Source organism: Dermacentor variabilis, chromosome 3 (genome assembly GCF_050947875.1).
Source record: "Dermacentor variabilis isolate Ectoservices chromosome 3, ASM5094787v1, whole genome shotgun sequence".
Taxonomy (NCBI): Eukaryota; Metazoa; Arthropoda; class Arachnida; order Ixodida; family Ixodidae; genus Dermacentor; species Dermacentor variabilis.
Genome location: NC_134570.1, coordinates 10,099,348 through 10,117,619, shown reverse-complemented (window position 1 = coordinate 10,117,619; position 18,272 = coordinate 10,099,348). Strand labels below are relative to the sequence as shown.

Here is an 18,272-nt window from a genome sequence, read left to right as displayed (position 1 = left end):
TATCGGATGTAGATCATACCTCACGTACCTCACTTGAACCAATCCCAGCGAACTGCAGTATATCCAGTGCTCCTCAGGTGGCTGTATCCCTGCGTGTTCTCCACAGCAATGCTATTTGGCTGTGACTAACATTGAGCAGCAGATATGGCTTACTCCAATGAGGAAAGGATGGGTATGGTTTTGGCTTTAGGTGCGTCAAGTGCACATAGAAGGCGCGCAGTTGAGCTATTTCAACGCTGGCATCCAGGTACTCGTCTCAGCTCAATGACGATTGTGCATGCATATGAACCGCTGAGACAGACTGGGACTTTTATGAAGAAACGACATAAATCTTCAATCCTGGGCAAGGACGTGGAGACAGATAGTCTGTCAAAGTTTTTCTTCAGACCCACATGCAGGTGTGGGTACTGAAGCAGGAGTGTCAAAGTCTTCAGTGTGGAGAGTACTTAAGAAGAGGCAACCTCATCCATACCACATGCAGCTGCACCAGATGTAGGAGCCCCGCAATTTCTAAAATCGAAAGGACTTTGCAAACTGGATCATAATCAAGAAGGAAGAGGACCCAAGCTTTGTCAACAAGATACTCTGGACCGATGAAGCTACCTTCTCACATAATGCCCCGTGAACATCCACAACACTCACTATTGGAGCAACGAAAACCCTCACTGGGTTTTGAAGACACATCACCAATATCAGTGGTCGGGTTAACGTCTGGTGTGGAATTTACGATGGCACTATCATTGGCCCCGTGTTTTCTGATAACACACCTACAGGCGAAAGATAAGTCAACAACATCCTTGATGGGGGCACTTAAGGATTTTCTTTGCAAAGTTCCAGTGGCTAGGATCAAGGGTATTTGGTATCACCATGATGGTGCTCCTGCGCACGGCAGCAGCCAAGCTTGCAAATAGCTGCATGAAGTATTCCCGCAGCAGTGGATTGGACGGCATGGGCCCATTGCTTGGCCAGCACGGTTGCCAGATTTAACTCCCCTCAATTTTTTCTCTGGGGCTACATCAAGGATCAATTATACCGCACACCAACCACAACATCAGAGAACCTAAAAGAAAAAATAAGACAAGTCTGCAACTCCATCTCTGATACCATGATCACGAACGCCTTGGAAAATGTGCCTATGAGATGCCAAATACGCATTGCAGCAGATGGTGACCTCTTCTAACACGCTGTCATAATCTGCCTGGGTTCGTGAACGAGGAAGGGGTCGAGGCACCCTCCGTTAGACAGACGCTCCACAGCGTTCTGGTGATGTACGATGACTGACCGCCGAGCAGCTGTGCTCGTCGGTGTTTATTGGGTGTGGTGACCAATGTTGCCCATCGAGCCTGGTGGGCCAACGAAGATTATGCTTGTTATGCCCCCTTACCCCCAGTTTGTCTGTCAACTACAAAAAAACATCCAAGTTCAAAGTATGAGGCTCTGCCTCCGTCCTAGCTGGGTGAACGGTGCCTGCTATCCAGACGGTCCGCTGGCCTCCACGATTGAGTACTCTGCCTGGGCACCGGTGTTAACAGGCCGGGTGTGGCAACGCCGGGTGCTGCCTGAGCCAGCCTCACTCCGTCCGGAGGGTCCGCAGTGGTCGGCCTTGTGAGTGGTGGCGGACTTGACAGCGCCCCAACGCGTGCCGCACCACTGGCAATGCTTGCTTCCTCCGAAATGGGCGGTGCTCCGCTGGAAGCTACTGGTGTTGCCGCTAGTCCTCCTGCAGGCTGGAACTCTGAAATGGCAGTTGAGGGTGCTAGCCAGGTTCCGCGGTGAGGACTAACATGGTCGGCGTGTCGGTGCCACATGGCCCCGTCTGGCATGCGGACGAGCAGCGATGAGGTGCTGGCAGGCGACACCACCTGTCCGATGGACCAGGGTGTGCCAGGACAGAAGTTCCTGGAGAAGACTGGAGCTCCAAACTCCGGCAAAGGCCCAGGACAGCACCCTCAGTCAGCACCCAGCTTCTGCTTCAGCTGCTTCAGGAGCACTGTGGGTCGGAGGTCTGGATGCAAGACGTCCAAAGGTTTCTTGACCATCCCACTGAGCAGGAGCTCACAGGGGGCACGGCCAGTGATATCACGGGGCGTGGTCCGGTACTGGAACTATATCTAATCAATCTGCGTCCGGAAATCTCCAGTCCGGCTCTTCTTGAGCTTGTCCATGATGGTTTGCACCACCCGCTTGGCTGCACCGTTTGAAGCAGGGTGGTATGGCGAAAACATCATCCGGCGGATTCCATTCTTTGTCAGCCAAGCCAGGTACTCTGTGTTGGCAAAAGCAGGATCATTGTTGGACACGATGATGTCCAGCAACCCCTGGGCAGCGAAAACCTGTCGCAACGCCACAATGGTCGCGCTTTATTAAGGCTAGACCATACTGTATGTCTTGATATTTATGTACTTAAGTTGCTGATAGCTTGCTATAACTCTAGGAGACTCCCGAGCATGAAATTTTTAAGTATTAAACTTTGTGAAAATTTTGTGATGTTCAATATTCGGCTTGTCTTTCTTGATTCGATTCGATATTCAATTTGAAATCTCCTTTTTGGTATTTGCACACCCCTAGTTTTTGGTGGTTATAAAATGTCTGGAACCATTGCTATAGGGGTGGAAAAAATTACTGGGCAACATAGGGAATGTTACATAGTTATGTGCTGAAGTTCTGACCTACACCTCCCCCCCCCCCCATGACTCAGCTTGGTGCCTGCACGTTAGCCGGCTCAACATGACCCGACAAAGTTCTTTCTTAGCTCTTGCCATAGGAGCGGACACACTTTGCAGGCAAGATTTGTCAAATGATGCGAATAAATGCTATCATGTAATTAACGCTGGTGAGAACCTGGGCCAAATATTTTGTGCATTGTCTTCAATATATTGTTACGTTGCAGAAGTCACATATAACAGTGTATATAAAATATTTACAAGAGAGACAAGGATGCATAAACAAGATGGCTGTCGAGACCGATTCTACCTCTACATGTCAAATTGTCTTCTTCTGACTGGTGACCTGCAATGGGAGTGTCATGCAACTGCGGAAGAACTGATGTCCGGAGAGGGCGCGGTACAGCGAGTAAAAATTCCGGTCTTTCGGGGTTCAGGGCGTAAGCTGCGACAGTAGAGAATGTCATTGCGAAGCACGAACATGCGCAGCATAAGCTCCGAATGTCGAGAATTGAGACGATGGATGAGAACACATAAGCAGTCATCACACTCTTGTTCAGTGCGGATGTTGTGCAGATCAGAAATGGCCCAGATGCAAGAGTCTGTGTCCTGCGCATCATATTCAAGACGGTCGACAGGATGATGGGAGAGGCAGTTGGCGTCCTTGTGCAAACGGCCTACTTGTATAAAACAGCAAATGAATATTCTCGGAGCCGTAGCGCCCATCTACCCAATCGTTCAGTGGGGTCTTTAAGTGAGGAGAGCCAGCACAAGGCATGGTGATCAGTAGCCGCAGAAAATGTGCGGCCGCACAAGTAAGAGCGGAATTTGGCAACTGCCCAAACTAATGCCAGGCATTCCCGTTCGGTAATTGAAAAATTCCTCTCGGCAGATGACAGGAGATGGCTGGCGTATGCAATTACACTCTCAGAAGTACGCTGCCATTGAACAAGTACAGCCCCAATTCCATGGCCACTGCCATCCATGTGAAGTTCAGTGGCGGCAGATGGGTCATAATGAGCCAGCAATGGAGGGGCCATGAGCAAGCGTACAAGGCTGGAGACCCATTTCAAATCAACGTCCTTCTTAAGTAAGTCAGTGAGTGGGTGAGCAGTTTCGGCAAAATTCTTTCTAAAAAAAAAACAACAGAAATACGAGCATAGCCCAACAAAGCTTCTTACGTCTGCGGCGGAAGACAGAACAGGAAAGTTCTGGACAGCACGAATCTTGTGAGGGTCGGGTTGAATGCCAGCGGCGCTGACAAGATGGCCAAGAATTTTACAACGTCCAAAACGGCACTTGGATGAGTTTAATTGCAGGCTGGTGGGTCAGAAAACAGCAAGAATAGCCAATAGACGCATTAGAAGACCCATGAAAGTTGGTTAAAAGATTATGACCTCGTCTAGATAACACAGACATATGGGTCATTTATAGCTGCGAAGTAAGGAGTCCATCATTCTTTCAGAGGTTGCCAGGGCATTACAAAGGCCAAACGGCATAACCTTGGAATTGGTAGAGGCCATCAGATATTACGAAGGCAGTTTTCTCACGGTTTATATCATCTACCGACATTTGCCAATAGCCTGATCAGAGGTCTATTGATGAAAAGTACTTGACTGAAGCAGTCCAAGGCATCATCAATATGCAGCAAGGGGTAGACACCCTTGCGCATGATTTTGTTGGCGTGTCTGTAATCCGCAGAAAAGTACCAACTGCCATCCTTCTGCTTGACAAGGACGACGGGGGATGCCCACGAACTGCAAGATGGCTTGATAACGCGTTTAGTCAACATCTTATCGACTTGTTGTATCACTTGTCGTTCAGCATGTGAAACGCAGTACAGCCAGCAGCATATCAGATTGGTGTCTCTGGTGGAATTACGATCCAGGAAATACGATAAGTCCAGGTAAAAAATGTCGCGGTAAGTTTCCAAGGTCAGCAGCTTGTATCAGAAGATCAGGTGCAATCATCACCTCAAGTTCGTCTGTGAGAGCTGGTAAATCGGAGATTCCGATAGCGGGCGGCGGAATTTAGGCGTCAAGAGCCGATATCTCGCAATCACTCACATGCGAGATGTCACCCAAAAACATGCCTCTGGGAAGAATTTGAGTAGAGCAGTTAAAAGTAAAGAGAGGAAGCAAAGTACAGCAAAACCTTGTTAAACCATACCCGCTTAAACAGTACTTTCGTTCTAAAAGTAGTAAAGTCAAATCACCGACTCAGCGGCCATTGAACATAATGTGTTTGTATCCGCATAAATCGTAACAGCTTATTGCATGCGCATCGGTTAAAATGTAGCGTTTCCACTTTTCGTCGTGCAAACACGGCGGTGCGTCGTCTCCATCAAGTGGCCTGGCAGAACAAGCCTCAGAGATCAGAACGGCCTCCAAGCGCCCTGCGCGTTTGCGCATGAAGCCACATCAACATCAACATCATTTCGGCGCCGTGCCAGAGAGACGCCAGAGAGCATTGTGGCATCGTGCAAGCGAGGACTCGCGTCATGCCGAAGATTGGATTTTAAAAAAAGAAGCCGAGTGCTCAGCATAGAAGAAAAATTAGACATCGTCTGTGCTATCGAACATGACACGGAGAAGTCGGCACTGGCACGCGACAGGGATTTGCTGTTGACTACGGTGTGTGACATTTGGAATGCGAAGAAGTTGCTTGGCAGCGCTGCTGCGACTGCGAAGAGATGTCAGCAACGATGTTCGACTTTTTGCCATCATTGCCTCTGTTGTTGCCGAAGTGTCGACTAGCGACAGTGATGAGGACGGCATGGAAAGCGACAGCACAGGTGATTTAGGCCTGATAGTGGCAGAAGCTGCGTGTTACGCCAGCCTCATGAATGCAATCGTCACGACGAGAACAGCACCCGGCAATGAAAAAGGCTCCCCTGGAGTTCTGCAGCACTACTGCGTGCGTGCACGGAGAATACGTAACACCAACGAGGAATCTGCCATGCCAGTGTTTGCTGAGAAGAGGCAGCTGGCTGAAAAGCTGGCACGCAGCTTCAGTAAGTTTGAGGCCGCTGTCGTCGTGCTAAGCCGCCGCGGCATCAAACAAAAATAACACTTTTGTCGCGCGAAGTGAATAAATACTACATGTTTTTTTTCCCTTTCATCGCACTCTCTCTGAGTTCTGTTTTCAACAGGTGTGGGAAGCACCCGCCTCCATTTCCTCCCGCGTACCCGCGGCGTCCCGTTCGCACGTGGCGACGGGTCGGGCCGGCGTAGACATGGGAGAGAGGCACTACGCGCCCTCCCTTTCTCCGTCGCTCTGATGACGCGCGCACCCCTCTTCCCCTACGCGGCTCACGGGAAAGGGAAACGTATCCGGCGGGTGAGGAGGACTTCCCCTCGCAAAAAGGTAAAAAAGCATAAGAGCGCGCCACCGGGGGGGACTCGCTCGCTTGGGACGCCGGACACCTGCCGCCTGGACGAAAGCACCTGCCACATCCCGTGAGTGACCTCGTTTGTCTGACCCACCCAGACAACGAGGCAAGCCTATTTACTACTATTACTGAGAGGACGTCCCTCTGCGAGTGTTCATTATTGCTAATTGCAATAAACGTTATTACCGTTGACGCCACTGGTTGCCTTATTCGTTCGAACCCGGCGTAGCCGCGATTCCCGCGCTATAGGTCGGGAGTACCACGAAGCCACTGCGTGGGGCTAGATCCGGATCTTGCCTTCAGCCCTAGCCGCACGCAGAGTGGTACCCCCACACAGGTAAGTGGGCGATCTCATGCTAATTCGGTTAAACAGTATGACCGTTTAGTACGTACTTTTTCCGAGCTCCGGCCAACTACGGTTTAACGAGATTTCATTGTAGTAGTGAGCACGGTATGGGGAATGGTCAAATTTCAAGCAGTGTGTCAGCAGTGGGACATAGTACATAGACGTTGTCAGGAACAGATGGGAACGAAATTAGAGTGACGTGCGTAGTGGCTTGAGGCAACAGGCGAATGTCTTCGCCATGGTTGTGTGACTGATGGACTATAGCAGCCGTGAGGCAGTTCAAGTTGAGTGACACTAGATGCGCAATCAAAGAGGGCTGAATGGGATGATAAAAAGCCAAAGTCAAGTATAACGTTGTAAAGCATTGTTACAAAACGGCAAACAAAACAGTCGTTAGGTGCCCCATGATGCCAATGCGAGCGGTGCACATACTAAGCACAGTAGGCATTCCTCTGTCGGTGACGTGGAGGGTGCATGATATAGCGGGTGTGAGAACTTTGTTCAGGCATCAGCGCAATTTGGCACTCATCACGGATATGCGCGCACCAATGTCAATGACTGCTGGGACACTGATGCCATTGACTAAACCATCCATCAAGTTCTGTTTTGTCAGCAAAGAGATCGGAGGGTATTGTAGTCAAGTCATCAATGCAGCGTCACCTCCGGGAGCTGCATTGCTTAGTTTTCCAGAGACAGGCGCTGGGGCTGCATCAGGGACAGTGGCCGATGAGCCTGCGGTGGTAGGGACAATGGTTGACCAGCTTGTGGCGAACGAGACTGGTGACATCGGAATGACGACGAGGGACTGGACAATGAGCGTCATTGTTAGGCTGTTGCGGTGCCAATGGAGGCTGGCAACGATGCTCGCTCTTTTTGGGGTGATAATTACTGATGAATGGCAGTCACAGAGGGGAGGAGACAGTACGGTTGTCACAATGGTGAGCAACATGACCAATATGCTGGCAGACAAAGCAGATTGGCCTATAGTCTGCGGTTTGCCACTCTGCTGGATTTCTGTAGCATGCAGGATACCGTGGACCAGTCGATGGACCTGGAGCATGAGACAGCTGTGAAATGGCAACGCCACATACAAAATAACTCCAAGATTAGCGAGTTCTTCACGGACTATTGCCTGTAAAAATGGTACCGTAGGCAAGTTGTTCGGTTCACTGGGGCAGAAAAAAGGGCTGCAGGAGCCATGGCTTCAAGTTCTCACTGCACTATCCGTGTTAGGTCATCTGATGATGATGGTCGCTGCACTCCCTGCCAGTCATCACAATAGGATGTTGCAGCTGTGTTCGACAGACATGCGAACGGTGTTGCAATGCAGTTTGGCTCTTGTCCTGCTCAAAGCGTTGACACTCTTTTATGATGTCCTGTACTGTTTCACAATTTTTGCACATGAGCAGATTGATCCCCTTCAGTACATGCTCAACCTTGTCTGACTCGGCCATATTGCTGTCAGCCTTACGGCACAGAGCTAGCACGTCCTGAATGTAAGAGACATTTGATTCCGTAGACGTCTGGGCGTGGGTCACTAGTTCTTTCTTAGCGATGTTCTTCCACCCGGCGGGACGGCCGAACAAGTCCCTCAGCTTCCGTTTGCATGTGTCCCAGTCATTAAGCTATTCCTTGTGGTTGTCATACCACAGCTTTGCCGTGCCTTGTAGGTAGAAGACCAAGTTAGCCAACATAATCATCAGATCCCATTTGTTGTGGGCGCTTATACGCTCATACATGGTGATCCAGTCTTCCACGTCGAGGTGGTCGGTGCCACAGAACATTCCTGGATCCCGTGGCTGAGCCAGCATAACTGTCGGGGTTGTAGGCATTGATGTGGGTCGTGCCATGTTGGGTTTTGTTTCGTCCAGCTTGTTGTCCAGTCCGAGGTGACGAACACTGCGGAGTTCCATTGTTGTTTCTCGTGGATACCCCACACCTGTCACCAATTCGTTACATTGCAGAAGTCACATGTAAAGATGTATATACCATATTTACTAGAGAGACAATGATACATAAACAAAATGGCTGTCGAGACCGATTGCACTTCTACATGTCAAATCATCTTCTTCTGACTGGCTCCACTCTTTGTTGTGCTGTAACAATATTGTATTCTATAAGCATATTTTGAAACTAAGACAAAAAAAATGCAGCAGAACCCATCTCTCAAGAATTACATAGCGACACAACTTATTGCCACCATCGAAACAAGTTATGTATAAGATGTGTACTACAGTGAGACTCCTCTTTCATGGTTCCCTAAGAACACTCGGTGACATCTAGCGCCACTGCCACAAAGCCTGCACGTGGCCTCCATAATGCAAACAGATGGATAGGTGGGCTAGTTGGTAACGCATTATAATAAAAACTTAGAGCACTAAAAGCACAAAGGACGTAGAAGAAGAAACACACACCACACGCACTCTTCACAACTGATGTTTGATGAACATATGAAAAAATAGATATGTAGAAAATGGACGCTTCGTGTATGTCAAGACGAGGTACAAAAAGCAGCATACATCCAAAATGCATTGCACGCCAATGCTACAAACACTGAGAAATGCGTCATGCAACAACTGGGTTCCTTTCTTGCACTTCTTTCTTGACATGCTGCACCATCTAATGGCACTGAAGCCTGTGTGTGGCCTCCAAGACGAGAAACGTGGTGCACCGGTGCCCGGGAATGCTGAGAATTGTTCCCTCGTTTACTAAACACTCAGTGGCCCTTACTCAGTGACTCAAACTGGCGAGAAGTTCATTAAAGAGCAGTGCATACCCAGTGCATTCATGGCCCAGCTCGCTAAAATGTGGGCGTGAAAGGCGTTCTTTGAAAGCTGTACCTACCTAGTGCATTTGTGGCATAGCCTGCTGATGTGCCGGATTGCTGTCCTTGAGGAACCTTTGTAACATGGGTTCGATTCCGCTGAGCATCGGAGAAATTAAAGCGATCTTCTTCATGACCCAAGTTGTCATCAACGAGGTTCTTTGAGGACCATCACAGAACAAGTGGCGCATACCCAGTGCTGCATCTTACAGTAACTGATGCCGGCATGAAAGTTCATTGAAGACCACCGCGTGTACTTATATTTAACGGCCGACCACGTTTCGCCGCCTAACAAATGTTATCGCACAGCGCGGGACGCGTCTGCATGTATCCGAAGTTTCTGGAACCTTGTGTTATCTGATTTCTTCGCGTGACTCGAATGTTGTAGAACTTTGTGGAAGGCATGCAGGTCCCAACGATTAATCTGGAACATTCGATGACTGCTGTATAAAAGCCGACGCACTTGACCCGCTGATCAGATTTTCGGCAATCGCCGACCGTGTTCGCCGCTATCGTTGTGCTATAAGTGTAGCCTGTTTTTGTGGGCACAGGTTTGCCCAATAAAAGTTAGTTTTTGTCTTCCACAGTATTTGCTACTGTTTTCTTCAACGTCACCACCACGTGACAATATATATATAATACTCGGTGACCCAAATTGGTCTGATAGTTGGTTTCGAGCCCTGTTATCTCAGCACAGCAGCACACTGTGCTACCCATTTGACCACGAACTACCCAGTGACTCAGGTAGGTAAGAAAACGATTAGATGCGAACAGACATAGATAGAAAACACAGACAGACAGACACAGACGGACAGACGGACGGACGGACGGATAGATAGATAGCCTCCGGTTAGTGCGTGAAATACCCTAGAAATGCTTACTCATTAAATTTTGAATAGTTCGAGGTTGCTGGTACTTGACAAGATAAATAGCCAGAGTACTAAAGAGATGACATGGATGGAGATGCACATCTACTTGGAACTGGCTGCACCTTCCACTATCGTGTGTCCCACACACTGTGCACTTCCAGTGACGGAACCAGTCACCGTGGGTCGTGCAAACCTGCCAGCAGAACACTCCTGTCTGCTGCTGCAAGCTTGCCTACTCTACAGTGCTACGACCAGCTATGTTTGTTGAGCACGCAATAATAGATACCACAAAAGAGTTTTCATTGTTATGCAAAATAAGCCTTACAGCACACATATAATACACACGATACATTATACCTTAAGGAAGCTATTAATCGTAACAGTAATTTTTTTTAAATGTCGTGCAATATTTTTGCACTATGTATAGCCGCCTTAAGACAGGTTTCTTGCTTTTCTTCTTTCTTTTTCCTTTTTTTCAGTCAGTAGAATATTTTAATTCTTACATTGACAAAGTGATGTCTTATGACTGGTTTCGTTAAATACTTGCATAAAAAGTGATCCTGAGATTCATTTTCAAAAGGTGGAGAGAATGCCTGACAATTGCAAAATATAATAAAGCATGGTGCAACTGCTGTTCGAGAATACCATTTGTCGGTGAAATTATGCGATTTTTCTTGTAAGCAAAGCTTTGGTTATGAAGTACCAAATGAATTAATTCCCGGGCAAAATTTAAAATTTGCGTTCAACTATACTGCCCCTTGGTCAATGCAAAATCTTGAGAATGAGCTGTTAGGTCATTCTTCAGTTTTAAAGCTGTGTAGACTATAGTTTACACACTCAACAAATTGTTTCGGGGCTGAATAATAAGACTGTGTCTATGACCACAATAACCGTTGTTTTATGAAAGGTAGATTGAAAATGTAAGATTTGTTGGCCTGATAATGCTAGAATCTATAATATTAACACTTGAAAAAAAATGATATAGACAGTAAGTGGAGAGTGCCATGCTATACAATCATGCTGCGAGAGTGCAAAAAAGAGCAGGAATTATGCAGTTATTTCTGGCGGAGCATAGCAGACTATAAAAGCAAGTCCTCGGTTGATGTCACCCGAGCACTCTTTGCAGGACCACCATCAATCACTCATGAGGTCATTTTAGCTAACATGCTGACAGCTAGCTTTGGGGTTTGAATGTCACCAAGAAGCATCCTTGTTCTTTTCTTTTTTCAGCACAGCCAAAAGTGAAGCACTCTAAAACAAGAGGTGGTTCTGCCCCCTGCAGCCATGACCAAGGAGGTAATTTAAGGAGATAGGGTCAGGCTAGTTCACAGTGTGCCTCTCAGCATGAAATTAAGGACACTTGGATGTACTGTATACAGCACAAACCTCTTTCTTATTTTGCTTTAGGCATGTCTGAGTATGCTGTCTTTGGATTAGTTAAATGCCTGGCTCCAACAAGGCACTATTTGTCAAGTACAGTTTACTCCTTTTAATTGTGCGTCAACGGGAAATGTAAAATTGATTAGGGCCATCCCATGTTAAAACTTGAGCTTTCTTTATCTAAATGCATGGGATCGGAGAAGCCATTTTTCTCGGCAACCACTGCACCAATTTCAATTATTTATTATTTAGGACTTCCATATTTTTGAATTCCTGAAAATTGTGAACGGTTGAAAACTTGGATATAAAGTTTACCACTCTAACTTGGCAATGAAGAATGATGTCACAATTCTGTGAACTGCACCTAATAATACATCTAAAAAAGGACAAAATTGTGTTATGCACGGCTCTGAAATATGCCACTAATTTGCAAGTGAGAGTTTCACAAAGCCCTCATAAACATTGTAACAATTTCATGTGAGCTCAGAATTCATAAATCAAATTTCTCCACGTTAGATGCTTTAGTGGGTGCTGTGTATAGAAATGTGATATGTTTTTGCTGCACGGTTACAAATTTTTAAGCTTTGTGCTCCAATTTTTATTTAACTTGCACATCTTATGCAAATAAAAAAAAAAAAAGCTTTCAGGGCGTAGATCAAGATTTTGCTTCCTAGAGTCAAATGCAGCAAAATTTAATTCAAATCAGTCCAGTGATTGTCCAGTGATTTGCATTTATATTTCAATAGGGAAGTCGGAGTTGGAACTGAGCTAGAGATTTGTTTACCTTGCATGCGGCATATTTTCAAAGCTTTGAATATGCGCATGCAAAAGTCCCTAGGTTATAAAGGAGGCCATAAAGCGAGAAGTGGTCAATGCCAAGTGGTAGTGGTATGTATCACATGTGACTGTTCTACTGAAAATATTGCCATGTTACAATGCCTCCATGCACCAGCAAAAGCAGCAGTCTCAAATATAAACATTGTCGTTTAGTACACTGTGCACTTTATATATGTTCGAAGCCAGCACTTTGTATTTTGTAAGAGCCAAGGATGCGTGCCCAAAGCTATTGACGTTTCAGGGAAAGAGTGCGGCTGCTCGTTCTTGTGCAATAAACTAGACCAATATTTGACTAGGCTTACATATGAGAGCACTGCTACCTTAGTGTGTTGACATGTAGTCGCACAGTATTATTTAATATTTTGTCAGCTTAACCAGACTCTTGACTGGTTAACATCCCTGCCTTCCTTATATCCCTCTCTCACTCTCCCTCTCTCTCGTCAGCTTTTTTCATTGTAAAAAGATCACACAAGACTGAGGTTGCTCTAAACACTGTTATCAGTCTTGATATGCTCCACAACTTATGTATTGACGCATAAGCAATTGGGTAATGTAACTAAAAGTTAGCTAACTACACTTCAATAATTATTTGTGCAAATTTAACAAGATACTCCCTACTAGCATGAACAATGCCCATCAATATACAGTGATTGCCATTCGTACCTACCCTTCTATTATTTTTAAATTCTAGGCAACATTTAGTTGAGACAGCTGGTGCACATATGATATGCTTGTAGTAAGCTCCAGAATATCTCATTGGCCAGTCAGCTCATCTAGAATGATTGAAGGCAACCAATTAATAAAGAGCTGATTCTGTTCAATGAAGTAGTAGTATGAATAGAATTTATTGATAGGAAAGACAGAGAGGTCGACCTGAGCTAGTGCGCTCTAGTCTGCTACTCTGCACTGGGGAAGAGGGAAGGGGAGTGAAAGTATTGGAATGGATGATGATGATAAGAGAAGTGGTGAGTGCTTATGTACATGAGACAGTTGCCTCGCTAGAGCCGCTCGTCGAGCTTGGTGTCCTGCAGGAACTCCAACAATACTTTTGTTGCACGCATTGAAATTGCAGTGTCAGGCCATGGGCCGAGGATAGCTTCCTCCGACAGTAGTTGCCTGCCAACACTGGCTAAGAAACTGTCTATCGTCCTTCGCTCCAGCATATATGCTGGGCAGTCGCACAGTACGTGTTGCAGTGTTTCGGGCATCTGGCAGTGTACACAATCAGGGCTGTTCGATTGGCCGATGAGGTGTGCATAGCGACGGGTGAAAGCAACGCCGAGCCGAATCCTGTGTAGCAATGATGTTTTGCTCCGTGTAAGCTTCGGGGGCAAACAGAATTTACCGTCTGGGTCAATCATATGTAGACATCTGTGAATGTTGTCAGAGTGGGCTCTGTAAGCCTTTGTAAGGTCCTGCATGAGTGCCTTGATCATGGAGTTGGTGTCAGGTCGCGAGTAGGCAAACCGTACTTCATCAGAGGAAGAGGAGGCCGATCTTGCCTCACTGTCAGCGAGTTCATTACCAAAAACACCACAATGGCTAGGCACCCATTGAAAGGTGATCACCTGGCCACTTAACTCGGCACTGTGATAAAGTTCGACGATTTCCAGCATGAGCAGATAGTATGGTCCTTTGTTTAAAAAGTATTTTAGCGCCTGTAGCGCTGATTTGGCATCGCACAATATTATCCATTTATGGGGTGTCTGCGTTCTCATAAAACGGACAGCCTCCCGTATTCCCGCAAGTTCCGCAGCCGTAGATGTCGATTTGTGGTCTAATCGAAATCGTTGAGTAATTCCAAGTTGTGGGATGACAAATGCGGCCGTTGTAGCAGATGGCATGACCGAACCATCGGTATATACTTGTACAGTCCCACTATATAAAGTAAATATATGGGACAGGGTGAGCTGCTTCAAGCCAATGGAGGAAACGTGAGATTTCTTCCTAATTCCGGGTATCTGAAGCCTCACTAGTGGTCTTGGCAATGTCCATGGAGGTGTCGCGGGGATGTCGGTTGCCTGGAATCTTGCAGGTACAATGCTTGCGTGACATGCAATAGCTTTAGAAAAAGCACAGTCAAGGTTGATGCTTGGAAGCGTTGACAGTGGATGGTGTGAGTGTCTGGTTAGCAGGCGAAGATAGGTTCGCACAGGTTCACAAGACCTGTATATGTCGATAGGACAAGCCCGTGCTTCCGCTATTGTGCCCTTAGTTGACGTGCAGCGTGGCAAGCCAAGACATATCCGTAGTGCTTGAGCCTGAAGGCTCTCCAGCGTGCGTATACAAGATGACCCCATGTTAGATAACACAGGCATGCTGTAGCATATGTAGCCCACAAAAAGTGCCTGGTACACTTGGAGCAAACTTCGCTCAGACGGGCCCCATCTCAGTCCTGATATTACACGAAGAACGTGTATGAAGTTAGTCAGTTTAGCCCTAAGCGCAGTAACATGTTTGGTCCAAGAAAGACTGCGGTCTATTATCACGCCAAGAAATCTGTGGTGGGTGACTAAAGGAAGCGCCGTTCCGTCGACAAAGATTGGATAATTTGACATCGATTTGCGCGTAAATGCCATGACTGCACACTTAGTTGCTGAGAGTTGCAGGCCTCTACGGCGCAAGTACTTCGCCGTTATGGTAACCGCACGTTGAAGCCTTGCACGCACTTGTGGACGTGTGACCCCGGATGACCAAATACAGATATCATCCGCGTACGTACTGATACACGCTGTTTCAGGTAGCTCGTCTGCAAGGCCCACCAGTATCATATTGAACAATACTGGGCTAAGGACACCACCCTGCGGAACACCCCTGCGAACTTCATGTCTATCAGTCTCGCCATCCGAAGTGGACATGAAAGTGGTGCAGCCACTGAGGTAACTCTGCAGCCATGCATACATCCGGCCACCAACACCAATATCCTCAAGCGCATGAAGAATCGAATGGTGGAAGACGTTGTCGTAGGCACTTTTGATGTCCAGAAATATTGCGCATACCAGACGACGGCGTCTCTTTTCCTGTTGAACAGAAGATACTAGGTCGATCACACCGTCAATGGATGATCGGCCTCTTCTGAATCCATTGATGAAATCAGGAAGTCCACCACTTTTCTCGAGTAGCCATTCCAGTCTGCTCAGTACCATCCACTCCATCACTTTACCGACACAGCTTGCCAAGGCTATTGGCCGATAATGTGAGAGATCATGCGGGCATTTCCCAGGTTTTAGCAAAGCCACAAGACGACTGCACTTCCAGTGATTAGGCACAGTTGCTGTGTCCCACGTAGAATTGTAGAGCGCCAGGAGAATTTCTCGAGCTTCTACTCCAAGATGACAAATCGCGGAGTATGTAATTCCGTCTGGTCCTGGACAAGTTGATCGGCGGGAAGAAGATATCGCAGCGTCGAGCTCGTGCATAGTAAAAGGCGCGTCCAGACGGTGATCACTAGATGACGGGAAAGTCAGTCGTGAATGGGTTGGTATATCGTTCGAGGAGCTCACAAGTAATTTGCAAAAGTCATCGGCGACCTCGACTTCACGCCGGCCTTGCCGTATGGCCACAGCGCTGAACGGGTGAAGCTGTTGTGGAGGCGAGCAAAGGCTTCGTACAATTTGCCAAATTCTAGAGAGAGGTTTTCTCGGATCCAGAGAGCCACAGAATGATCTCCAGCGTTGTTTGTCAAGCTTGTCAAGGTGGCGCAGGACATGACGCTGAGCCCGGCGTGATGCAGTGACGTCTAATGGTGATTTGGTCCTTCTGTATTTCCGTTCTGCTCGACGCCGTATCGCGCGAAGTCGCTCGTACTGGTCATCAATAGATGATCTAGGTGAAGGTGCGCTGAGGTGTTTTGTTGTGTCACGTAAAGTTGCCGCGATGACATCTTCAATATTGGATGGTGCTTGGACGGCTTGACATGCGGTGGTGACAGATTCTCGAAATGTTGGCCAATCGATAGAACGCACAGTGTGCGGAGCTGGGGGATGTAACCATTTCAACTGAACATATGTTGGTAGATGGTCACTTCCATGGGTGTCGAGATCAGTACACCATCGCGTAGCAGACAGCAGGCTTTTTGAAACGAACGCAATGTCAAGACAACTGCTGTAGTAAGAGCCTCGAAGATATGTCGGTGAGCCATCATTGATCACCATCAAGCCTTGACTAAGCATGAAGTCAGCCAAGTCTCTACCGCGGGCGTTCGTCGAAGCAGAGCCCCACATGGGATGGTGGGCATTAAAGTCACCGATGACTACGTGGGGACCCGGACAAGCTTTCAGTATGGACAGCAAATATGAACAGTCTATGCTCGATGTTGGGGGTATATACCCGCCAATTACTGAGAGTGTGCGCCGCTTGTACTTCAGCGTTATGCAAACGTACTCGTTGGAAGCGTGTGCAGGAATGTCTTTACGAAGGCACGTTAAATTCCGATGAACAAACATGAGCACTTTGCTTAAATTGTGATCATTCCTTGACCACAGTGGCACATATCCAGATACACGTAGTAAAGACGTCATGTTTGGTTCACATATTACTGCCACGGGAAACTGGTATTTGAACATCCATTGCCGAAAGTCTGCGAGGCAGCCTCGTAGGCCTCTGGCATTCCACTGCATTATTGCAGATCTTCGTAATTGGTTTTCAAAAGAGAGCGCCATGATGCCTTATTGTATAGCCACGAGGAGTGGTTCCAAAGCATCTAGAACATGTAGCGCGGTCTTAGCAACCGGCGTCTGTAATCCGCAGAGAAGTGAACGCATCGTAGTTATCAGGTATTTCAGCATACTTCGTACATTTTCATTGTCTGTCTTATCATTCTCAACCACCTTTGAAGACACATCACCCGACGCATTTAAGCCTGTTTGTTTCGGTGGGAGCGACGGCTAGTCAATGTCAGAGTCGGTCGGCGGAAGCGTCGTTTTATGCAGCGCATGTGTTCCACGTGCTGCTGCCGAAGAAGGTACGTCGGGCCCGCATCTTGATCGCAGAAGCAAACTTGGCAAGCGAGGAGTTTGCCATGCGGTCGATGGTCCATCTGTATGGGAAGCACTCTTGTCGTGCTGTCGTCTGTGTCGCGATCGACGTCTGCGGCGGCGTATCGATGTAGCAGCCTGTCTGTGAGTGGAGTTGTCCCGCACCATCTTTCGAAGCACTGAAATTTCGTCCTTGATTTTCTGGCAGTCTTTTGATGTCGCTTCATGTGGACCGGCGCAATTAGGACATTTTAGGGCAGTAGCATCACAGCTATCATTTTGATGGGCCCCTCCACACCGTTGGCATTTTACGCCGCCCTTGCAAGCTGCGCTTACGTGTCCTATTTTGAAGCATTTCCGACACTGCACCAGTTTTGGCACGTAAGGGCGCACACGGTGTCTTACGTATCCTACTTTTACGTAGTCAGGTAATGTTTCAGAGTCAAAGACTAATTTAATACACCGGGATTGACCGAAGCGGTGAATCTGCACTATTGGTGCGGTGGAATTCAAAAGCCTCTGGAGGTCAGTGTCTGCGATTTCTTTGTCCACGTCAGAAATAACGCCAGTCGAGGTTCCTTTTCCATACGCAAAGAAGGAGCGCACTGGGATGTTTCCTAGTAGTGTGGCAGCCTTTAGCGTATCCAGAATTGACTTGTTGTTCACGTCCACCGAAAGGATGTTCCTCCGTGCGTTAATTCTGATCTCGTTGACTTGGCCTGGCGCAATTCGCTCAAAGTACTCTGTTAAGCTCTGCCTGTTCAAGGTATTCAGATCGTCGGTAGCTGTGGTAGGGACGTAAGCAACAGTGAATGATTGCTTACCACTGTCCTGCCTGGGCAACGATTCACTGTCTGTTGATGTCCTCCTGAGTTTTCTCTTCAAACGGCGACCCACGGCAAGTGTGAAATCGTTGTCCGATTCCATTTCTTCAACCGTTGAGCCGTCGGAAGATTCAAGGGCGACAGTGGAAGGGCCAGTGCGGT

The 18,272-nt window shown here is 47.5% G+C and overlaps 1 protein-coding gene across 3 annotated transcripts in view; it reads left to right on the top strand.

Annotated features, from left to right (window-relative positions):
• Nucleotides 1-18,272, top strand: part of mTor (serine/threonine-protein kinase Tor) — a 461,269-nt gene that overhangs the window by 431,115 nt on the left and 11,882 nt on the right. For all 3 annotated transcript variants that reach the window (XM_075684170.1, XM_075684168.1, XM_075684169.1), the window contains one exon: nt 11,324-11,389. In XM_075684170.1, coding sequence (XP_075540285.1) covers nt 11,324-11,389 — 66 coding nt within the window. The remainder of the gene's footprint in view (nt 1-11,323; nt 11,390-18,272) is intronic.